This window comes from Sphaeramia orbicularis, chromosome 16 (genome assembly GCF_902148855.1).
Source record: "Sphaeramia orbicularis chromosome 16, fSphaOr1.1, whole genome shotgun sequence".
Lineage (NCBI taxonomy): Eukaryota > Metazoa > Chordata > Actinopteri > Kurtiformes > Apogonidae > Sphaeramia > Sphaeramia orbicularis.
The window spans coordinates 24,104,142-24,130,243 of record NC_043972.1 but is presented as its reverse complement, the minus strand read 5'-3'; the positions used below and the strand labels follow the sequence as shown (position 1 = coordinate 24,130,243).

Below are 26,102 nucleotides of genomic sequence, written 5' to 3'. Positions count from 1 at the left end.
TTTTTTTTTTCCTATTTCAAGACCTATCTCCTGCTCTGGGAAAGCACATACAATGGCTTAGCTACATAAAATTACTCAGTAACTACAAACTAAGAAGACTGATAACTTATAACAGGGATGTCAAACATATGATCGGTGAGCAAAACCCAGCCCGCCAAAAGTTCCAATCTGGCCTGTGGGATGAATTTGCAAAGTGCAAAAATTATACTGAAGGTATAATTCAAGGGTGTCAAACTCATTTTAGCCAAATTTGATCTCAAGTTGGTCAGACCAGTAAAATAATACAAGAGTAACCTACAAAAAATAATAACACATAATTCCAAACTGTAAAATTTTAACAAAATTCTGCCTGTTACTAAATGTTTTATATAATTATAGATCCAATGTGATCTGTAAGTTGTAATGCATATGTATAAATCTTAAGTTGAGGCGTAATATTGTTAAAATTGCACTTATGTCCCTTGGGAATTTTCAGGTTGTTTAGGTTATTTGCAGTTTTTGGTGAAAAGATAGTTTGTAAATGTAAATGTTTTCATAATTGAACTTCTTTACAATAAAACAAAGAGAACAAGTGGTGTCAGGCAAAGCAAACCCCGCTCCTCCCATGTATTGTAGTTTATTTTGGCATTGATCCAGCTGATGTCATTGTGTCTATGCATGTGCTAATGTCAGCATATCAATTGCATCTACATATATGTGACAAGTTTGAAGTAAACTGAAACAAAATTGATGTTTTGATAGACATTTGAAATGTTGCCCATTATAAGTAAATGGGAATTTTTTTTTTTTTTTTTTAATTCCTAAAAAATTGAAACTTTGACCTACGTTCCCAAAATGCAATGACATCTATTCTGGGTCACTGGCAATCTATAAACCCAATTTGATATGAATTCAACCAATAATTTTGCTGCTGGAGTGTTAACAAACAAACAAAGAAACAAACACACTGAACCAAAAACAATACCCCTTGCCTCCCCTTTGAGGGGTCAGGTAAACATTTGGAATTGTTATTATTTATAGGCTATTGTGTTATTATTTTACTGGTCCAGCCCACTTGATATAAAACTGCGCTGTATGTGGCCTCTGGCTTATAGTGTCTGATGCCTCCTGATCTGAATTTCTAAACCACTATACACACACACACACACACACAATAATTTACATTCTACATACTAGTTTATCTCTAACTGAACAATATGGTTGCATTATATTACAGCATGTATAATGATAATTTAAATACCATCCACACAGTTTAGAAATGAATCTAACTTACTTCACTAAACTCCTGTACATGCCTCAGTTCTGGTCAATGTAACTGTCAAGAAATAAATTAGTTGCTGTAAGAACACTGCCAAGTCTACTTAAAAACAAAAAGAAAAAAACAATTGTGGTCTGCTGCTTTCTTATTGTATCTCCTCCAAAGCACACCAAGTGCCAAAAGATGAGAAAGTCCAATTGGAAAAATGGATTCTTCATATAATGCAATGTCATTCTATCTCTTCAGACTCACTCAGGCGCTCTGTTTTTCCCCTCAGATACGCATTATGGTTTTTCAGAGATTTCTTCTTGGCATAAATGCAGTGTTTTATGTGCTTATTTTCATCCAAGTTTTTTGCATGCTTCATATCATTGATTTGGGACATCTTACGGCCTAATGGCAAGGGAAATTAGAGTGTTACTAAAGTTCTCTAAAATAAGTAAAATGAGCCTGATTTTAAAGGTAGAGAATGCTAATTTGATGAAAAAGGTATGCAGGTTCTGTCTTCATACACAACTTGGACATCTGAGTAGAACTGCACAATTTATTGAATCTCAATTGCAGGCTGTGAATTTAAATAATTGTAAAAATACGCAATTTAATGGACATATTGTGGATTCAGTGACTGTAAGCAGAGATGTATACTGCATAAAATATTAAAAATAAAAGTTGTGTTTATTTTTTAACCCTGTAAAGCCTGAACCCTTAAATCATTGACAGAAAATTCCAGTTCTTTGAAAGTGGAGCCTTTATTGGTCCTTCTGAACAACCCCAATTTTTTTTAAAATTATTTTTTTAGTATCAATTTCTATGTATGAGTTTTAATTTTGTATCATATTTGATACATCTGGTCTCAATGCTCAAATATTATTATTTTTGAATAAACAAAAACATAATATAACACAAACATGTCTAACAAATTGATAATTCCTTTTCAAAATTGGCAAAGTTCTTCCTCTTTCCTCATTAATGTCAATCTTGTAGTGTCACTGGAAAGGCCTCTGGTGAACGAATTCCTCCCCCCTGGTGGATTATGTGAGTATTGTATGTATCTAATTGTATACATCTGGATTTTCAAGAAAAAAATATCACACTGATCATGTAGAGGGCTTCAAAACTCAGGCGTCAAATATGATACATTTGGTGTTATAGGGTTAAATGGTACTTCCAGTTTGAGTGGTAAAAATAACAAGTAATTGGTGCAGTTTCTTTGATAACCAATGAATAGACCAACTAATAGACTCAAATTGGAAATTGTGATGCAACCCACAATAATCACAGTATGACTTGTTCACCAAATAACGCAGCCCTCAACTAGAGCAATATATTGAATTCCCTGACTTCCACAGATGGATACAGCAAATTCAAGAGAGTTAAATTTGTTCTGGTGAACTCAACAAATCTCACTGTGTAAGAATGTAGCTCTGGAGATCAGTTTGATTTAACACTCTGTCAACAAACAGCATTACTGCATAAGACAGACTCAAAGATGTTTCCTGAGGATTTACTCTGACGGTGTTATCATAACCATTTATAACTCGGTGACATCCCTATCAACTCCTAACCTGCCTGTGACACCGACAGTGTTACCTGGATAACCACGAGGCTCTGCCATTTTGTCTTTTCCTTCCACACATATTCTGTATGATCTGACAAGACAAGTAATTGTAATATTTTATGTGATAAAGAAGAAGCCTTTGCTCTATCCTTGCTCTCCAGTCAGACTGTTCAGGAGATTTACTCGCTGCATGGTGCCTGTCTGTCACTAGATTGGCGTCTGAGAACAGTGAGCTCGTCCTTGTATGCCCAGTAGCTTCTTACTATAATTGCTCAAGTGAAATACCGAAGCCAATTGGCAATTCACATTTCTTCAATTAAACACTGCATTCTTACAGAGTAAAGTATGGCTTTTGGAAACATTTTTATGGGTCATGTTTTGCCTGGGAAGATCGATAAGAAATCCAAGAAAGATGAAATTGAATCTAATACAAATGGTAATTTAACCAAAGCTGGTAATTTAGCTGCAAGGCACCTCTTGCTCTCAACCTGCTTCGAATACCGTTATCTTCCTCAGACATCCATCACCACTCTGGTGGAACAGGATTGTTCTTATTCTGTTAACCAAGCAATTTGCTTGCAGTTTGCTTTGTGAAGTAGAAACTTTGTTTTTTACATGCAGACCCAATTTACTTTAGTTGTTATTGATTCAAAGAAAAATCTGTGTAGGCAGATATAGAAGATACACATACATTTATATATGGTAACATATACAGTTGCAGAAAAAAATTATTAGACCATCAAAAGTCATCAGAAACAATAGTTATGCAATCAAGTACTAACTCCTGTGTGTATCATGTGACTAAAACAGACAGAAAAGAAAACATGGAATGCCTAAAAGCACTGTTTTTGTCAGTACAATGCCATAGATATTGATGTAAGAACTGAAGTGATTTTGGTTATTATCAGGAAAACATGGAAAATGGATAGATATCAACTATTAAATTGAACTCTTATGAGCCTTTTTTGTTGTTGTCATTATATTTGTCCAAACAAATGTACCTTTAGTTGTACCAGGCATTAAAAAGAACAAGAAATTGAAGAAAACAAGGATGGTCTAATAATTTTGCCTGTGACTGTAAAACAAACTATAAAGATAGATACTCAGCGTACCAAAAAAAAAGAAAATTGCTAGACTGTAGCTTTGATTTAGACGTGCATTTATTAGTCCCTCCAGGAATTCGCTATGTTGCGATCGCAACTATTAACGCAAATTCAACCAATCACTGCAAATTCTGCGCAGCGCTGCAATTTCGTCCAATCACCGCGAATTTTCCGCAAATTTGACTAATCACCTTAGCCCCCTTTCGCCCACCCCTGTCTACGTGCATGTACGTCATCACGTTCACATTTTTGTTGACAGTTGAGAGGATGAAGACGTGCAATTCAAAACACTCATATTTACTGACAAATATCACTGCCAAAGTTCGTGCAAGTCAGTTTCCAGATGTGTTACACAAAAGCGGAAGTGTACTGTTCTGCACTGCCTGCAATATTGTGGTGGAACACAAATGAAAGTGGCCGCTCCACAGACACTTTTCAACCACAAAACATAAATGAGAACAGCTGAAACTGGAAAAGGAAAGACGAGACAAGTCCCAATGACAGAGGCTGTTGGATCCAGAACAATAGCAGGAGCTGAAACGGTCAAGGTTAGCGCAGATATACTCTATAAGGCAACAGAAGAGAGGAAGAAAGAACCTGTGGAGGCATGCTTTCCTTTCTGTGTATTGTGTGTGTGTGTGTGTGCATGTGTGTCTGTGTGTGTGCATGTAACCCATCTAACCCTAACCCTAAATATACTACTATATCATTAAGGAAGCAAAAGTCACGTGTTGTGTTGTATAAATGTGAGATGGGGGTGGGATTTAATCAGTTTTCTTTTTCCCACTCCTTTTTGAGCAGTACATGTTGAATTTATTTTGTTATTACTCGTGTACATGGCAATTGTTATTTTGTCTTGATCATCTTTATTTAATGTATTTGCTCTGATATTAGTTCCTTGTACACAAAAAATGTTTACATTTTTCTTCTGCTCAAAACAAATAAATGAATGAATGAAAAAAAGCCTGTTTTATTTAAAATCATGGCTTCCTGGTGCTTTTTAAGGCTTAAAACTCAAAAAAGACTGTTCTAGGTAATTTGCAAATGCTCATGTTCCTGTGACTTTAATAAAAGAAGCCTCAAATCATCACAACTTTCACTGCAATTTTTTGGAAAACCTGCCACAAAATCAGGCATTTGAGGTCACAATAAAAAAAAAAAAAATTTAAAAATCCCGCAAAATCCTGGAGGGACTGATTAATAACGCACTGCATGTATTTGGATGAAAGTGATGTTGTTCTACATTACATTTGTACATATAAGTTATTTATTACGAAAAATGTTTGTTATAACTGTGTAACAGCACAACAGGAAAGAGAAAAACTAAGGATCAGGCTCTCAGGTTGTGTGACCCTATGCTCTTACTGGCTGGCATTCTGTGATGCTGTGCTCTGATTGGCTGGTGTTTTGTGATGCTGTGCTCGCATTAGCTGATGTTCTGTGATTCTGTGCTCTCATTGGCTGGTGTTCTGTGACGCTGTGCTCTCATTGGCTGACATTCTGTGATGCTGCGCTCTCACTGGCTGGCGTTCTGTGACACTGCGCTCTGGTTGGTAGATGTTCTGTGATGCTATGCTCTGATTGGTTGATGCTCTATGACACTGCAGTCTCATTGGCTGGCATTCTGTGATGCTGCGCTCTCATTGGCTGACGTTCTGTGACACTGCGCTCTCATTGGCTAACGTTCTGTGACGCTCCACTCTGATTGGCTGGTGTTCTGTGACGCATCACTCTGATTGGCTGGTGTCCTGTGATGCTCCACTCCTATTGGCTGACGTTCTGTGACGCTGCGCTCTGATTGGTTGATGTTCTGTGTCACTGCGCTCTGACTGATTGATGTTCTGTGACGCGTCGCTCTGATTGGCTGGCGTTCTGTGACGCTCCACTCTGATTGGCTGGCGTTCTGTGACGCTCCACCCTGATTGGCTGGTGTTCTGTGACGTTCCACTCTTATTAGCTGACGTTCTGTGATGCTGCGCTCTGATTGGTTGATGTTCTGTGACGCTGCGCTCTCATTGGCTGGTGTTCTGTGACGCTGCGCTCTGATTGGTTGATGTTCTGTGACACTGCGCTCTGACTGGTTGATGTTCTGTGACGCTTCACTTTGATTGGCTGGCGTTCTGTGACGCTCCACTCTGATTGGCTGGCGTTCTGTGACGCATCACTCTGATTGGCTGGTGTCCTGTGATGCTCCACTCTTATTGGCTGACGTTCTGTGACGCGTCGCTCTGATTGGCTGGCGTTCTGTGACGCTCCACTCTGATTGGCTGGCGTTCTGTGACGCTCCACCCTGATTGGCTGGTGTTCTGTGACGTTCCACTCTTATTAGCTGACGTTCTGTGATGCTGCGCTCTGATTGGTTGATGTTCTGTGACGCTGCGCTCTCATTGGCTGGTGTTCTGTGACGCTGCGCTCTGATTGGTTGATGTTCTGTGACACTGCGCTCTGACTGGTTGATGTTCTGTGATGCTTCACTTTGATTGGCTGGCGTTCTGTGACGCTCCACTCTGATTGGCTGGCGTTCTGTGACGCATCACTCTGATTGGCTGGTGTCCTGTGATGCTCCACTCTTATTGGCTGACGTTCTGTGATGCGTCGCTCTGATTGGCTGGCGTTCTGTGACGCTCCACTCTGATTGGCTGGCGTTCTGTGACGCTCCACCCTGATTGGCTGGTGTTCTGTGACGTTCCACTCTTATTAGCTGACGTTCCGTGATGCTGCGCTCTGATTGGTTGATGTTCTGTGACGCTGCGCTCTCATTGGCTGGTGTTCTGTGACGCTGCGCTCTGATTGGTTGATGTTCTGTGACACTGCGCTCTGACTGGTTGATGTTCTGTGACGCTTCACTTTGATTGGCTGGCGTTCTGTGACGCTCCACTCTGATTGGCTGGCGTTCTGTGATGCTCCATTCTGATTGGCTGACATTCCGTGACGCTGCGTTCTCATTGACTGGCGTTCCGTGACGCTCCGCTCTCATTGGCTGATGTTCTTGATGTTCATTGCTTCCTGGTGCTTTTTAAAGCTAAAAACTCAAAAAAGACTTTTCTAGGGAATTTGCAAATGCCCATATTCCTTTGACTTTAATAAAAGAAGCCTCAAATCATCACAACTTTCACCACAATTTTTTGGAAAAGCTGCCACAAAATCAGGCATTTTAGGCCGCAACAATCAAAAAAAATCCCGCGAAATCCTGGAGGGACTGATTTATGGTTACATTGTTTCTATATAAGCTTTTGCACTGTCACATTTTTTTGGACAAATAACATTGCTAAACCTAGACCTGACCGACTCAAGCAACCCCAGATCATGAGACTAACCCAACACACTGGTACAGTGGACACTAGGCATGATGGGTAATGACTTCATCTGCCTCTCTTCTCACCCCAGTGCACCCATCAATCTGGAGCAGGGTTGATCTGGACTCATCAGACCACATAACTACTCTGATCTGTAATATTCATGTATAAATGATAAGTCCGGGCATAATATTGCTAAAATGACACTTACTTTTCAAAGGAAATTTCAGATATTTCAGGTTATTCTTTTTTCTTTTTTTTTTTAATAAAATGATAGTTTGGAAATGTAAAAAAAAAAAAAAACATAAATTGATTTTACGATTTATGATTTTTTAATCTAGTTATTTATTTTAAATATCATAAATTGATTGTAATTGGTGTGTCACAGTGGTAATAACAATAATAACAATAATAATAATAATAATGGATTATATTTCTGGGCGACACGGTGGTGCAGTGGTTAGCACTCGTGCCTCACAGCAAGAAGGTCCTGGGTTCGATTCCAACACCAGTCGATGGGGGTGGGACCTTTCTGTGTGAAGTTGACATGTTCTCCCCGTGTCTGTGTGGGTTCTCTCCAGGTACTCCGGCTCCTTCTCACCATCCAAAGACATGCACTGATGGGTTAACTGATTGATCCTAATTGTCCATAGGTGTGAATGTGACAGTGATTGTTTGTCTCTATATGTCAGCCCTGTGATGAACTGGTGACATGTCCAGGGTGTACCCGCCTTCACCCATAAGTAGCTGGGATAGGCTCCAGCGACCCCTGTGAACCTAGTGAGGATGAAACGGGTTCAGAAGATGAATGAATTAATTAATGATTTTACTATTTTGCATTAAAACAAAGACAAAAATTTGGAGTCAACATTTTTTCTGGGGTATTATGCTATTATTTTACTGGTCTGGCCCACTTGAGATCAAATTGGGCTGTATGTGGCAGCTGAACTAAAACGACTTTGACATTCCTGCCTTACAACTTTTGTTGTAATTTGCAAGAACACAAACTTCATACTTAACTGTTAAAATGTGTTAATAAGATCTTCCTGTGTTTCTAAACTATCATAACATAATGCATGCTCCTGCCAAAAAAAAAAAAAATCTATTTAAATAAAAATTAGGTTCTTACATTTTAAATTTCCATTAAAATAAGATCAACAGGTAGGGTGAGCATGGAAAAAGAGTCTGAGAATAGAAAACAGACTCTGTAATCACATGTCATGGTGGACTGTAGAAGGCTTTCAGGTATTCTGTTCTGCGTCCATATTTGAAATAATGAGTGACATCTAATCTACAGCTTGTTGATTTTCCCCTTTGAACAGAGCAGCACAATCATATTAAAGGTCAGTGGAATAACAAAGAACTGTTTTCCTTGGTCCACCCAGACTTCTACTGTTGCCTTTTGTCGAGGAAATACAGATTTTTTTTTTTTGTCCATTTTCACAGTGATTGATGCGTAGCCTCACATCAACCTTCTCCAGTGTGACAAAGATGGAATCAATAAACTCATTTGCAGAGATCCGATAGAAATCTTCAATTGATAAAAGGATAAAAGCTGTTAAGGTGTCCGCAAAATATATTTCTTAGCCTATATGGTTGTGGATTGTCTGGAAATTCAAAGATCAAGAAGGTGTCACAAGTAGGAACCATTTCTACAACCATTAAAGGTTAATTTCACTTAATATATTATGCTATTTTCCATTGCACAAATTCTATTAAATATCTAAGTATTCTATGTAATTACATCAAGGTTGACCTCATTATCTATGCCTTAAATGCATTGCTATCTAATGTCCCATCTTGAAATTTATTTTATAATTCTTTACTTTCTACCACTGAGGTTAATTACAGTGTCCAGCACCAAAGTGTTGTCATTTGCAGCCCATTTTCAGAATTCATATATTACTTCACTGTGGCAACTTATTAATCTTTAATGCTAGGTTGAGGAAGGATAACAAGCTAAGTTGGGTTATGCATTAAGTTTATTTGCCTGAAAAATATGTCATGCCAAGCAGAGATGTTAAATGCGACTGACTTTAAGGTTCTTAAGCTGTCAATCATCGTTAGACGGCTTTAAACCTCAAGGGTGAATTGACAGTTTGCTTGTCTCTGCTGGCAGTTGGAGCTATATGTTAGGATGCTTGAAAGTTTAGCTGTCCAATGGCCTTGTACACAATCCGAGAGACACTCATAAAAACTGAACGAGTGAGAGCAATGAATTTTACGGGCATGAGAGAGTTGCTTGCTCTGATTCGCGTTTGTTTGCTTGTCTGTTTGTTTACCTTACTGCGTTAAAGCCGTCTCTCTCAAATTCTGGCCCCAGTGCACTGGAGCTCACCGGGCCCCTCTTGGATTGTAAGGGCTTAAAATGAGAACTCCGCCTGACAGTCGCCCACATTCAGTGACATAGAATAACATCATCTTTTTGGGTTTCAAAGCGTTCAAGTGATGCATTATGACTTCTCACTACACACGCATACACACTCACACGTGGAACATTTTCTGAGATGAAAGAACTTGGCTTCTGAACTGCATTCATCTAATTTTCATCACATTTTACAGGACTTTTTTTTTTTTTTTTACTTTTAATGATATACTGATATTTTTCAAAGCACATTTTTTATTTAAAAAAATGAATATGCAATTATCCATTTGGAACTCGCCACATGCGAAGCAGATATGCAAGTATCACTGATCAAGTCTTAACCTATAAAGACCCAGTGCTACTTTTGTGGCAGCTCCCAAATGAACATTTCTCTATTTTTACCTTTCTTAACTGATTTATTACCATTTTAAAAAAAAAACAAACATTATCCTCTGTATTTTGCATTTTTTAGTGTAAATCACGTATTTTCCTATATTTAATTCACAGATCATGCAGCCGTTCATGAAAACTCGGAGTAAATTTTAATTTAATTATATCAAAATGTAGGAAAATGAAAAAAAAAAGCTATTACTATTGTACGATTAGCCAGTTTACTTATTTATTCCTTTCTCTCTCTTTTCTTTTCTCTTTTTCTTTCTTTTATATCTTATTCTTATTCTAGGATATGTTATTGTACTTTTAGAATGTAAGCCCCTTTTTATGTACTTGGCTGTAACCGTTCAGTCTGAGCAAACTTTCTTATATCCATCATGTCAAACGGTTTTCTTCCAGTGTGTTAATACTTTGTAATCTATGTGATGTTTTATTATGTTGGTCGTTTGTCCAGGACAACAGATGGAAATTTGCTTTTCTGCTAAATCTGGTGCATGCATCTTGTTCTTTGTAACTAATGCCAAAACACACTGTCCTGTAACTAAATAAATAAATACAAAAACAAATAAATCAGGTATTTTCCTGCATTTAATTTGCTGATCATGAAAACATTCATAAAAGCTTAGACTAAAGTTGAGGGTTATTATATCAAAACAGAAAAAAAATAATGTAAAAGTGACTTTTTCAGTCAAATGTATCATTAACCGAACATAAACCAAGTGTCCATCCACTGTCATTGATCCAACTTCATGGGTTTTACAGGTGAATTAATGTTGCAGAAGATGACGGTGTTTCCACATTCACTACGGAGCCTCTGAACATTCAAATGGGTCATATCTGGTGACCATGAAAAGACGACAAACTGCATTTTACACCAATCATTTACATGTATTGATAGGATTAATGGATCAACAGGTATTAACCGGTTTATATCTGTGGATGGATTGTGTCGCTGGTGGCTGTTTGGGTCTTTGTGGGTTAAATGTGCCTAATTTCAAAGTCAATTCATTATGACATTACAGCTATAAATCTTGCATATTGTAATGTATAGTTTATTTTTTATATTTTATGAGTCAATCAAAAATTAAGGCAAATATTGTTCCCTTTTATTTCTTTTAATTTGATAGTGAAGAAGAGGGTTACCTGATGGCCTGCCAAAACACATCAGTGTCATTGTATATCAACTTCCTGTCAGAGGCTTTAGCTATGTCAACATGAAATACTTAGCAGTCATCACCACGCTCACAGCACCTCTCCTTTCCACTCTCACTGTCTCTTACTGACACAGTGGCTGCCTCTCTCTCTCCCTCATGCAGACTCAGATGACAACTCTCAGGGACAACAAAACTCTCAGCTCAGTGATTGATTAGCGCTGCTTTCAGACAATTATAATTAATGCCCGGCAGGATCACATGAACCTGGCAGATGCACGTTAACACACAATGTGGATGAGATGGATAACCTTAGTCTCAAGGTTGGGGGAGGTCAGGCTCATTTTACTTTCCCTTGTTTCAGTTGAGCGTGACTTCTACATCAAGCCCAAACAGAAAAGCCATAAACCAAAGCATCTGAAAGCCATTGTAATGTAAAACTTGCACAAAGATTTGTAATTCATCTGCACTTTGAATGTAAATTTGAATTATGCAACAGGGAATCATATGCCTACTTGGTGAATTGATTATTTCAATCAGAACCACAAGGCATATTTAAAACATTTTCTGCTGTCCATGAAAATTCATTAAAAAAAAAAAAAAGCTCCATTTGCATGCCGGTCAACATACCATTTTCCCTCTCTAGCTCCTCTGTCTGTCTCTCACCTTCTAGTACATGTGTCTGATTTTTAAGTGCTGCTCCTTACACTGAATATTACAAGCCACAGAAGGCTATACATACCTAGTCTTTGTTCCTTTGTATTCTTAAAGGGCTCAGGAGACAAGGCTTCTTTGTTATTCCGAAAACCAACACAAAATCCTCAGACATATTTTACCAAAACCTCACAAACTTTGCATTAAAAATCATTGCCAACATGACTCCAACCCCTCCAAATCTGTAAAAGTAAACTCAAAACCTATAACAAACCATAGTCTTAAGGTACAGTATGTAGATTAGTTGGATTCCTGAACCAATTAAGACAATTATTACTTACTGTTGGAATTCCATTCCTATATTGTAATTTCCTGTTCTAGTTTGTACTTGCCATTTCCAACCTACAGATCTTTACTGGACCCCTGGGCTTTTGAATCATGCAGCTGGGAAGTTAGTATCCAATAAATCTTTTTATGATATCTCAATCAGAGATGGATTTTTCATGTATCTGTATTTAAGTGTGTGTTCTTATAATGGCTTTTTACCATTCATATGTACACAAACATTATGTCTTACATAACAACAATAACATACCTTCACAGGATTGCTACAATGTTTTAGATCATTTGAAGAGGATAATGGATTTTTTTAACCCATAAAGACCCAGTGCTGCTTTTGTGGTAGATTGTAATTTTTTTTCATTATTTTTTACCTTTCTTAAGTGATTTATCCCAATTTACTCTATATTATTGTTAACCTCGCAAATGTAATAACTCCCCACAAATGTAATAAACCACAAACTTAATAAAAATTTGCAGTTTTTAACAAAATAATCCCACAAATGTTATAACTTTCCCACAAATGTAGTACCACATTTCCCTCAAATGTAATAATTATCACTTTTGTGGGGTTGTTCATGGGATTGTTTGTGGGGTTAACAATTATCCTCTGTATTTTGCATTTTTAAGTGAAAATCAGGAATTTTCCTATATTTAATGTACTGATCATATACATGTTCATTAAAGCTCAGATTGAAGTTGATGGTTATCATATCAGAAACAGAGAAAGTTGAAGAAAAGCATTATTTTTTTTCTGCTAAATATATCATTAACTGAACATAAATCCAGTGTGTCCATCAACTGTCATTGATCCAACTCCATGGGTTTTACTGGTGAATCAATGTTGTAGAAGATGACGGTGTTTCCACATTCACTAAAGAGCCTCTGAACATCCAAATGGGTCATATCTGACGACCATGAAAAGATGACCAACTGCATTTTACACCAATTATTTACATGTATTGATAGGATTAGTGGATCAACAGATATTAAACATTTTAGATCAATGAATGATTTTGGTTGCCGGTGGATGTTTGGGTCTTTATGGGTTAAATTTGCATCACAGACTGCCTTCACAACATCACTATTACATAAAAACAGGACAAAACAGACAAGAGAGGGAGACTAGACCATGAACAAAGGTGCTGTCTATGTAATGAGATGTCAGAGACCAGGACAGTAATAGTGACATGGATGGTTCAGTTAAGTTTGCATGCAAACAGTCAGAGGAAATGTAGAAATACTAATACTACTATAAAATACTTCCACTACTAAAACTAAATACTACTGTCTGACATACTACAATTCTACTTCTTTAAGTAAATATGAACATATAGCCTATAAAGTTTTATTACTTATTACTTTTATTATTATTATCATTACTATTTTTGTATTGTTTGTTTGTTTGTTTTTTTGCACTTTATCCTGTTACTGCCTTGACTAGTGAATTTCACCGTTGTGGGATCAGTAACATTTCATCTAATCTTCATCTAATTTCTGATCATTTTTAGTTTTACTCTTTGGGTGCATTTCAGAGCTTGTACTTTTACAGGGTTCCGACAGGTTTCTACAAGTTAAATTTAAGACTTTTAAGACCTTTTTAAGACTACTTAGAACAAAATTTAATGCCCATTTCGCAGCCTATTTCATGGCTGTACTGGCAAAAAAATTGTGACTACTAGAATTTAGGAAAACTCATGTGAACCAGGTGGAGAATGATCTTTTCTCCAACAAGGCATTTTTAATTTGCACTTCCTCATGCTTACTTTACACTTCTGTGATCATTTCTCACTGAGGGCTGCAAAGTTAGCCACAATCGGTTCCTAATTTCAATATAAATACTCAGGTTGGAACAGGTGGAACTGAGTAGACTAACGTTACTTTCTTTGCAGTTCAGACATTTAACATACACATTTAAACACAATACAGCATACAAGTTCATGGCAACATAACGTAAGACCTACCATATCAAATTTAATGCCTTTTAAAGACTTTTTTAAGGTATTTAATGTAGATTTCAACGTAGACCCCACAGGAACCCTGTTTTACTTGAGTAAAGAAACTGATTAAATCCTTAGACTTTCCCAGAGCATTTATTTTTACACACTACTTGAGTTTTTAGCTCATTTGGTCTCAGTACACAAATAAAGATGGTCTGACTTTGTACTGTACAGACACTTGGATTATAAACATAGAATGTTCAATTTTCTGTGAATGAAATCCATATTAAATTGCATAAGGCACTTGAAACTCTCAAAGGACCAGTCTAGACTCTGTTTTCTTACAGGATAAGTTTCTTGTAGTTTTCTTTTAGCACAAATAAATACTTCTTATTTTCCTCCAAACCAATTAATGGCTTAGATCCTTTATGAAAACAAAGCTACAAGCTCACTAATATATCTGTCACATATTATGAATACTCTTCTTAACCCACAAGGACCCAGTGTGACTTTTGTTTCAGTTCCCAAATGAATTTTTCCCTCTATTTAACCTTTCTTATGTGATTTATCACCACTTATTATAATATTATCCTCTGAATTTAGCATTTCTTCCAGTGAAAATCACCTGTTTTCCTATGTTTAATTTGTTGATCACATAAATGTAAATAAAAGCTCAGAGTAAAGCCAAAGGTTATTATATCACAACAGAAAAAAAATGAAGAAAAGGTGACTTTTTCAGTAAAATATATCATTGACTGAACATAAACCAAGTGTCCGTCCACTGTCATTGATCCAACTCCATGGGTTGTACTGGTGAATCAATGTTGTAGAAGATGACGGTGTTTCCATGTTCACTACGGAGCCTCTGAACATCCAAATGGGTCATATCTGATGACCATGAAAAGATGATAAACTGCATTTTACACCAATTATTTACATGTATTTATAGGATTAATGGATCAACAGTTTAGATCAGTAGATGCTTTTGGTTGACGGTGGATGTTTGGGTGTTTATGGGTTAAAAACACCTTGTCAACACTGTACAACATGCCCACAAACTCATATATACATACCTGCTGTTGCTGTAAAAGCATTTATTTAACAACTGTGTGTTCTTCTGATACAACATAGGTAATAGCAGGTATCACTCCCTGTTACAACTCAACTCACCAGATGGTTGGCGGTTCAGATCCTTCTACTTCCAGATAATCCGATTTCTCCTCCATCTGAAATTCAGTGAACACGAGGGAGATGGTGTCCCCTGGATCTGCCAGGATGGTCCACTTACATTCCCCGCTGCTGCCAAGACCTCCAGCACCTCCGCCTCCACCAGCACCGGGGGAGTCACTGCTGGGGAAATCGAAGCTGGAGATGAGGCCGCCGGAGCCCCTCAGGGTGCCACCGCACGTGTCCTCCGCTGTCAGTCACCAAAGAGAGAGAAAAAAAAAGAAGAGGGAATGGAGGGTGAAGTGAGAACTGGCTCTGAGAAACATCTGTACCTGTCCGTCCATATGAAAACAAACAGGATCAATGATGGTTGTGGAGGTTGAGGAAACGGACGCTGAAGGATACACAGTACGTTTAAACACATCAAGTAGAATAGAGTAGAGTAGAGTAGAGTAGAATAGAATAGAATAGAATAGAGTAGAGTAGAATAGAATAGAGCACAAAAGAGTAGAGTAGAATAAAATAGAACAGAACAGAGTAGAATAGAGTAGCAGAGTAGAGTAGAGTAGAGTAGAACAGACAGAACAGAACAGATCAGAATGGAGTAGAATAAAATAGAATAGAACAGCACAGCACAGAGTAGAATAGAATAGAATAGAACAAAACAGAGTACAACAGAATAGAACAGATAGAATAGAATAGAATAGAATAGAATAGAATAGAATAGAATAGAATAGAATAGAATAGAATAGAATAGAATAGAACAAAACAGAGTACAACAGAGTAGAACAGTAGAACAGAATACAATACAATACAATACAATAGAACAAAACAGAGTAGAATAGAATAGAATAGAATAGAATAGATCTGTAATGTCACTGTTTCAGGTACATAGAAAATCAGTTTAGCAGCTCTGTTCTGTTTAGTGGCAGATTCATATAGTGCAAAAAGAAAGACTGTATATAAAAACTATCGCACAAAATTATGCTGAAAATATAAGCCAAAATCTATACCACAGAGTAGAAGAAATATATGTAAACTATAAAGGTAAAAATGAAAAACAAGGTGCACGGATGCCTCTGAAGGACCACATTGTTTCACTGATGTTTATGCCTGTGTGTGACCTGCATGAAATCACCAACAGACACATCAATCTTTATGGAACATGGTAGATATATTTCCAGCATGAATACCTAGAAGTGATTAGATTTTGGTGTGTGTACTCAAGAACTGACAAAACAGTGTTAAAGTAACTGTTTTGCCTTTCTAAGCAATAATTATGTTCATTTTGTTTTTCATGGATCCACACTATATAAGGCCCAATATCTATGGGTAAATCTACTGCAATTATGAGACTATTCATTCTATAAATCATTCCATCAAGTAACAATAGACAGAAATATTTACCAATTAATTGTATTTTGATTGCCACAGTTTCCTCAGATAAAGTCTTAACTCTTTCTTTTTTGCTTTTTTCCTCTCTCATTTATTTGAACCACTCATGATTCAGGAAATAAATAAGTGGTGATCAACAGGGCTTATAACACTGTGAAATTGTATATTTTTCCAGTGTGAGGAACTTGGCTCATCAGTTGCATGTTAATGCACTCTACCGTGACAGTGGCTTGCTCCTTTTCACTCCACGTCACATTCCTGTTTCTCCCCCACCCTTTCTTACATCTCTCCACCTCTTTCCCCTTTCACTTCCTCTTAGATCTTCCTACTATTACTCACCATCCTCCCCTCGATCCCTGTATGCCTTTTTTCACCCTCAAGAATTCTAATGATGGCAGGGCTTTCACAGTTTTCACATCATTTAAGACTAATATGTGACACTCAGCTGTGCCAGCTGAAACCTTTGATGGCTCAGCGCTCAACTCACGGCTGTCAGAGCTGCCAGCCTTGAAACATTCCTATATGCTGCATTACACGATTGGTCAAGGAACAAGGAAGTGGGTGTAAGAAATTCAAAAGATGATAAAGAAAAAAGGGGAGAAGAAGGGAGATCAGGGGCTGCTAGTTAACTTGATCCATGTCTTTTGACACATTAGGAAAAGCATAGCAATTGATCAAAGACCTTATGGAAAGGGCAGAGATGGCAAATTGATACGGTGTCAGACATCAATGATGTCCACATATATATGATTCATATCAAGGGCAGACTCATTTGTAGACTACACCAAGGGCGGGACACCATTTGTTGAATGCCTGCAGCCTTGTCACAACAGAATTGTGTGGAATCTTGATTTGTTTCTGCTGTGAATCATTTTATTATGCACCAGACAAAATGTATCCTGACTATCAAAGGTACACTCTCCTCTCCAAATGATGAAGCTGACAATTCAGAGAGGGCCCAGCAGACTTGTAGAGTTATCAGCTATAGGCTACAATTAAACTTAACTCTAAAGTGCTGCAGAGCCTGACCAAAGGAGCCATATCACTTTTTAACCTTGATGACAGACAGGGGGGCAATGAAAAGTGTCCTCTGCTCATCAAGGGAACTGGAGAAAGAAAGAGGTGGTGGAGAATTATTATGTAAGAAGAGGGGGCAAGTGTTAGGAAGGAGGGAAAAACAACACAACAAAGTGAAAATGTACAGGACATGGAGAGTACACAGTACAAAAGGCCTTAGACAAGGGAGTCTAATTCAGGATTCTGTAAACATAAAAGAAAGAAATGAAAAGGAAAAGGTACAAAGGTACAACACTGAAAAAGAGGCACAGATACATCAGCTTTTTTAAGTGACTCCTCCATCTCTTCCATCTCCTCTCTAAACAGGTGCTAATACTATCTGCCTGACACCCATAAACACATGCCCTCAAGCTCATAACACATTCAGAGAGCTATAATACACATTATTCCAAGCATCATGGTGTCTGAAAAGTACATTTTGATTTTGATACAAAGTCAAAATCTGTCAGAGCATTAAACACACTCTTCTGACATTTGATGAAGATCATTGTGCTTAAGTGGTTTGGTAATAAATGTAACAATTTACAAATAGAAAATATACAAATATACAATGTTTGAGGGACAAAATATGACCTCCACTAAGTTCCAGTGGTTGCGCTATTGAGAGCCAAGACCCTGGTTCAGCAATATCACATCTGATCATGAATTTATTCTTTATTCTTGCTCTGCTTTCACAGCATCTTTAATAGAAAAATGTTCACAGGCAGTCTTCAGTTTTCTTTACCTTGGGTTTTTATTTGACCTTTCAAGATTCAAGTAGATCATTTCAATAGTTTATGCTACATTGATTCTTTAACTATCCTGAAACTTGTATGCAATGGGCTAGATCTACTAAAGCTATGCGTTTTCAAAAACATGTGCAATGAGTTTGCACATTTACAAATGTACAAAATGTACAAACTGATTTACTAACACTGCACACTGAGGGTTGCATCTTTCAAAGGGGCAAAATAGCGCGTCTGCACCAGAGTGTGAATGTGAGAGCGAATGAATGATGGATCAATAATGTAAAGTGCTTTGGGTGCCTGCAAAAACGCTATAGAAATATAATCCATTATTATTATTATTATTATTATTATTATTATTATTATTATTATTATTATTATTATTATTATTATTATTGTTATTATTAGTTAATATGTTTGTCACAATGACTATACAATATGGGGCGTTTACATGCAGTTGTGTGTGTGCTGGGAGGAGAAAATGTATATATATTAATTTAGCATACGCAAAGTGATTTATCAAACTCAAAAGCCATTTTGCTCATAGAAACTGCATCTATACTTAACACGTCTCAAAGGGAGGTGCAAACAGTTTATGTGCGTTATTGCGCACACACAGCTGAGGTTTTGGTCGTAAGGAGACATCGAAACAATGACACAAGACGCAGAGAACGCATTTTTCACCCTTGTGTGAACATTTTTGGAACGACGGAAGGAAAAATAATTTAGACGTATACCTCACCACGCGCACACACACCCACTTTATGGGACTGTTGTCCCAGATGCTGCTTTTCCACTTCATCTCATGATTGTTATTAAAAATACACACTGACATTAGGCTACAGTGTGACAACATTATGTGTGCCTGACAGTCATTCAATCTAACAACCCCCACGGCCCCCCCACCTCTAAAATGAATCTGGCGCTGCTGCCCTTGCGTCTGGATCATTCCAGCGCACTGTTGGCATTAGTGCTGGTGTATCCCAGGGTGCCAGATGTTTCAAACCCAGGACGTCTCATGCTCCAAACGTCCAGGGTCCGAAAAGACCTGCTCCCGTATCCCAGAACAGTTTCTCCATGACAACAACCAGTAGCACACACAAAATCCTCATTTAAATAGGGTGGTCTCCAAGACTGTGCACCTGTTGTAATTTGTGCAGACAATCTTAGTAAATCACCCACAAACCGCGATTCAACCCCACATGCAAAATTCTTGATTGCGCACACAAGCAAATTGGGATCTTAGTAGATCCAGCCCAGAGCTGGAAACCAGAAATATTGAAAACTATAGAAATATTACTTCAGACACTATAGCAGGGAAGTTGTGTTTTTATTTTAATGTTTCAGTGTTCAGTGCTAATAAATTACTCTACTTTGTATGGTGCATGTATATTATTAAACTATTATCAGGCTTATATTGCAATAGTGTCATAAAATGAACAGAAAACTCAATTTTCTTATATGTATAGAAAAACTGTTGTGAAATAAAATATTATGACCTTTGACAAGATAATTAATGGTATTTTACCATGGAAGCTGAAGCTAAATTGGCCCTAATATGATCCACATTGGGCACATTAAGTCTCGGTTTTACAAAAACCTTCACAGATCACTAATACTTGTACATAAAATAAGACATTGTGAACCTCACTAAAGAACTTGAGGTCTGCATTAGTATCCTCATCATGTGTGAGACTGAACTTTACTGATTACTATGGGGACATTGCTTAATGTCATTCACTTCACAGCTGTTCAAGGTCTGGAGGCAAAGGCAGAGAGTGTATTGATTACAATCTAAAGCATCAGGGTTTTGAAAAGTTAATGATGAATACTGAAAATTCATAAAAACCTAAAAAGCATATTAAACAAGGTAAAAATTATGTTGGTGGACAAAATGTAGCTAAAAAGGTTCAACTCACAGGAGACCTAATCGGCATCAAATCAGCACCCAAACTGATCTGCAGATGCATTCAAGTCCATTTATTTTATATTGGAAAATGTAAATGCAAAGTATCTAGCAAACCTGTCAAAGAACCTGCAGGGTTTCTGCTAGCGACTGGCAGCTTCATATGAAATTTTATATATTAATAAATCAAATATCAACACAGTAGCAATAACACTCAGATAAGAGTAAATTAAGTTAAGCCTTGAGGCTCATATGGTTTCAAGCAGAAACCACAGGCCGTCAAACATGCACTGTTTATGTTCTGAGGTTTGACTAGAAGGCACAAAGGACACAATGCAGCCTCTGTGGCAGATGATTCCATCAGAAAAAAAACTAAATGAAGAGACTCTTCTACACACTGTAAACAAAAATAAAAGGCATTTTTCCTCCTCAGATCTTTGTAGACCAGAATATAAAGCTAAAAAAAAGCCTCTTCATCTTTCTCTCTGAAGTGGTTGCTGTGAAAACAGACATGTTTCCTGCTCATTCAACTTACTCAGAGGAAGCAAATAGCCATGTGCATGACTGACAAGAACAAACGGTACAAAGGAAAACATGCCTCAATGTTTTAGTTTAGTCTTGTAATCGTAAAAGTAATTATGGCAACTTTAATTCTTTTATGCATGACTTATTACAAGACTGGGATCATTACTCCCATGTGAGTAATGTATCCAACTGGGTTACTTAGACTGAGATACATATATAACAGTTGACTGTTTGCTTAAACACAACTGTAATGATGAATACATTTTATAGCATAGTGTCCCAAAGCCCCTCTCTATACAGATAACATCCAATTTATTTGGGAAAACTTACTCTAAAATGTAACTGTAGCAGCTGTTACACATAAGTGGCAATATTAGTTATCTGATAATGTAGGGAAAGAACAGTAACACCATGCATGGACGATTTAAAGAGAGTGTTTAATAAATTGTTAGATAAATACATAAATAAGTGCTGTCAAACAATTACAATTTTCAATCAGATTAATCACAGGGTCGCTATGGATTAAATTCAATTAATCCCAATTAAATATCATTGATTTTTAATCTATATCAATTGCGTTTTATTTTGCATGAGCAAAGAAACAAATGGAATGTATATGTACTTAATGTGTTTATTAAACACCTTCAACAGTTTCCACAAAACAACTTGAAATAACTGTTGTGTTTGTTTGTTTTTTGTCCTCATATTTCCATCCAGAGCGCCAACGTGCTGTTTAGTTTCTTCCATCTTTATGGGTTGTTTCTGCTGCCTGTCACTACCGGATCAACTGCTCATTTGTGCATGCACGCTGGCAACTCTACTTGGACAAACTGCCCCAAATGCATCATTCTGCACTGTAGATGGGTTATTTGCGTTAAAATTTTTAAGCAGATTAATCTACGATAACGCGTTAATTTTGACAGCCCTAAAATAAATTAATTAATTAATTAATTAATTAATTAATTAATTAATTAATTAATTAATTATGTCAGTCTCTGGTTTGCATTGTATGGATTAATTTGTGCACAGAGCATCCTTTAAGACATGAGAGATTTATATAGCCACGTTTAATCTTAGCTATCTAATTTATATCTCAATATTCTGTCATTAGTTGTAGCCAATTAAAATACACAGAATTGGGTAGATTCAGGGTAGTGTTTCATTTCTGTAAAAAAGATGCAATGCAGATTTCAGAGTAGTTTCTTTCAGAAGTACCTGTTCATGGAAACATCAAACTGCTGTCTGAAGCTTTGCAGCTTAAAAGATTTTGAAAGTGCTTCCGCTAAATAGTGTGTTATGGATCCCAAAATTCATACGAAGCCAACTATTATTCTACTGTATTTCCTGGGATGCATGGCAGCATTTGAGGTACAGTTTGCCAACAAGGTTTAATGACATAAAAGAGGCAATGAATGCTGGGCAATGTGTTCCTTAGCAAATCATTAGAGCATGCTCTGGATTTAAAGATGAAGAGGGATCTGTCTCCATTAAAAATGGTGGCAGTGTTAAGAACGAAAAAAAAAAAGATGGTGGTGAGGATTATGACTGCTTTAGCTGAGCTCATTTACATCCCCAGCATCAGCAATCTAATGCTACTTGAGGAAGGATTAAGCCTCTCTCTCCTTGACTTTGATCAGATATAAAACACTTGTCTTTCTACTAAGAAATATTCACCCCCAAGGAGAAAAGGCAAGGAACTCGTGTATAATTTTCTACACTACCTTAGGTTTTTCCTTTGTAATAATCCCTGTGTTAATGCATAGGCAGTCACTGTGTCTACAGTAAGTCCCTCATTGGCTAAGCTGCAAGTCATGTTAAACATTGATAAGGTTGAGAAATAGTAAGATCGGTAATGGTGCAGGAAGGAGAGGAAACTCATAATGCATCATATATAATTCTGGGGGTCATTTTAGTACAGTGACCATCTTGACATGATTCCAGGCTGTAAATGAATCATGAGTCAAGAGGACGATGATTCTGTGAACGACACTGAACCGCAGCATCGCTCACAGAGACACATCAAAGTATCAAGATGTTCTCGTTTTAGTTTTAGCAAAAACAATCCCCATCTTTTTATATTCTTAAAATCAAACAATATTGAATATGTGCGCTTGTGTGGGAGTCCCAATCCTTAATCCAAATGACTCAAATTTGTGCATTATTACTGTTATGAATTTTACATAAGGATTTCTGGAAGCTCTTGAGCTGAAAAATGTTGCCAAATTGTCATATAATTCTGAATTTGTACAATAGAAACGTTAATAGGCAGCAGAAGGAGACCTGTTCATTTGGTCCGACCAGATTATAAGACAGTATTTTAAAGGATCAAGGCTTTCCTGTGTCCTAATTTCCCTGTTCTGTTGGGCAGTGGCTGGCAGCGGGAATGACAGTGTATCAATAGACCATATTCTCATGTTACCACAGTGTCCCCGTTTGCTGTCTCATTGCCTGGTTTAATGAATGTCCAGAGACAATTTAAATGGAAGGAATCGAAATTGGCTCGTGGGAGGAAGGGGGGGAACTCACGATTAGAATAGCCATTATTTGTGTTCAGCCGTTCATGCAAGGAGTTGACTGTTTTTTGTTTTTTCATCCAACCTTTTCATCTCCAGTTTCTTTAAACACTTATCATCATAGCATCATAATAACTACAGGTACTGTGTTTTCTCATAGAATTGTTAAGGAAGTAAAGAATAGGAATTATAGTCTGTCTAATAATAAAAACTTTGAAACTTGACAGTATTGATCAACCTTGTCTAACCCAAATTACATTGTTATATAATTAAACTATAACTCCAATGAAATACTGTGTTATTAATGTAATGCTGCCTATATTTAATATTGTTGCAAGGAAATGTATTTTCTGATGCAATTCACAACTTTGTCAACGAGGACCAGAGATCCCATTCAAACCGCTATAGGGGTTTAGGTTTAGGTAAGAAAAGCATTTTAGTTATGTTTTATGTCATGTTAGAATACTAATAAAAATAGTATTAATAATTATAGTTTAATAAGTTTTTTTTCCACAAAAACCTCCATGGGCTCATTAAAAAAATGTTTAACTTAAATGTTCTCCAACTGCAATAACACATTTGGACTCTAAAAGTGACTGACTATACAGACATCATTCTACACAGTGAAACTCAAAGATAACAGTGAACCAACACTTAAAAGCACTTATTATTGAGTGAAACAGGGTCTTCAATAAATACTGAGTCTTTTTTTTTTTTACTTACATCTTTGAAGACTTTTCCTGTATTAAACAATACACCCCTGGTGTCTTTTGTTAAACCTCACCATGAAGACTAACGCTGTCTTCAAAACTAGCTGATATTCTGAATTTAGTTAGTGGATGTTATTGCAAAATGAAATTCCTAAGTAACATTTTTACCATTTTGAAATTATGTCAATTAACAATATTTTATTACATTGTAATAAAATAAAACATACTGTAATACTAGTCCATATGCAGGTAATTTCTGTGAAATAACATTGGCATGATTTCTTTCTAAGGATATTAATAAAGGAAAAGAAATACTGCAAAAAATATGCTACTTTTTCCATATTGTCTTTCATGTTAAACCTCAAACTGCAGAGACCATTTTTAATTGAATAAATTAGGTTCAATGTTGTACAAAATTTGGGGTAAACAGCCCTTTATTATTATTGACATGATTTTTTTTTTTTTTTTTTTTTTTTTTTCTGTTACTCTGCCCCTCAGTTCTTCAGCTGAAACAGCCTCAGTAAACTCAGCCGACTTTGGGAGATGGAGAGTGATGGGAAGGGAACTGGGACAAAGATGAAAGAGAGAGAGTGCAACAAAGGAAGGTAACTGGTTGAAAGAGTAAGGTGTTGGGAGATGGTGGGGGGTTGAACAGAGGACTAGAGAGAGATTTTGTGTTGTGTGTTTAGTGTGAAACAATTGGTGATGAGCAGAAAGGGCAGGATCTCTGAGGAAATAAGATCAAAGAACCATCTGCCCACATACAGGAGCTGGGCCGGATTTAGACAAGAGAGAGAGTGTGGCTCAAGCCGTGCCCGGGCCCCAGAAACAGTGATGTTCCTGGCCCCTGGCAATAGAGGCTAACACCATCCTTAAATGGAAAGGAACCCTCCATCTGCAGCTTTTTGTTTCCTCCAAGCTTGTCATTTCTCAAACATATGCTGAACCATTTCGTTTTTGCTGTGCTGTGCACTTAAGAATGAGTTGGCCTGAGCAAATTTGCTCTGCTGGCTTTGGGATTGCTTAGGATTGTATATTAAGATGGGAGACGGAAATCTTTGACTTCTTTCAGTTTATCCCTACTTCTGTTTAGATGACTTTGCACATCTTAGAGCTAGCAGTTCACCAGCAAAAATACTTCATTTAATTGAGACATGTAGGTATATGCTGCTTTTTAATATAAAAAATAACATATGAGATCAATGCACTCTTCTTCTTCATGGTGCAAGACCTTTATTTCTCAGTATATCATTTAAAGACTGGTGTATGAAGTCAGCAGGTTATTTCACCATAAGGCAGTATGCAACACAAGGACAGACATTTTGTTATATTGGAAGGCAATGATCTGTATAAGAATGGCTTTGAATCCCCTCTCCTAGAGAGCTTTGGGCCAATGTTTATTTATCCTTGGCTGTCTCTAAAATCATCAGAAATAACTGTCAAGATTGTTTTTGGCTCAAAATAAAAATGGCAGATGCTCTTACTGGGATGAGCTAAGGAAGACGGAGGTTGGCACAGTTAACACTTACACAATAGTGTTGCCTGTGCTTGAGATGTATAAGGTTTTTGTATTAAATACCCAAATCTCTAATATTTTCAAGCCTTCTACCTTGTACAAATCCAAACCAAGAGACACAAATTTGAAAATGCACAAACAGAGATTTAGATAAGCTTTTAACCCTGACTGAAGTCTAACATGCCTATGGTAATCTTCTCCCTGTGATTATAGATCAAAATAGTTTTCAGGCCACTTCCCCATAAACCCACGGTCAGTGAGCATTTCTTTGAGCTTCCCTCATTTTATATTAGAAGGCAAATCCCTTATTTTGGAGCAGTTATTGCAAACCATTACTCTCGGTTCTGTGTACAGACACTGCAGCATTTCAGACAGTGCAGCAACACTGATAAATGAGCTATTGTAGCTGTTATAGAGTATGGTTGAACTGAGCAAGACCATATTCTTAACAACATAATGGCTTTTTACATTTATAGGAATTTGTGTCAGTGGAACGACAGGTGTCATCCAA

General features: G+C 37.1%; 1 protein-coding gene across 1 annotated transcript in view; it reads right to left on the bottom strand.

Moving 5' to 3' along the window:
- LOC115435868 (CUB and sushi domain-containing protein 3-like) overlaps positions 1–26,102 on the bottom strand; it is a 296,702-nt gene that overhangs the window by 201,540 nt on the left and 69,060 nt on the right. Inside the window, 1 exon segment of the mRNA XM_030158480.1 lies at positions 15,228–15,474. Coding sequence (XP_030014340.1) covers positions 15,228–15,474 — 247 coding nt within the window.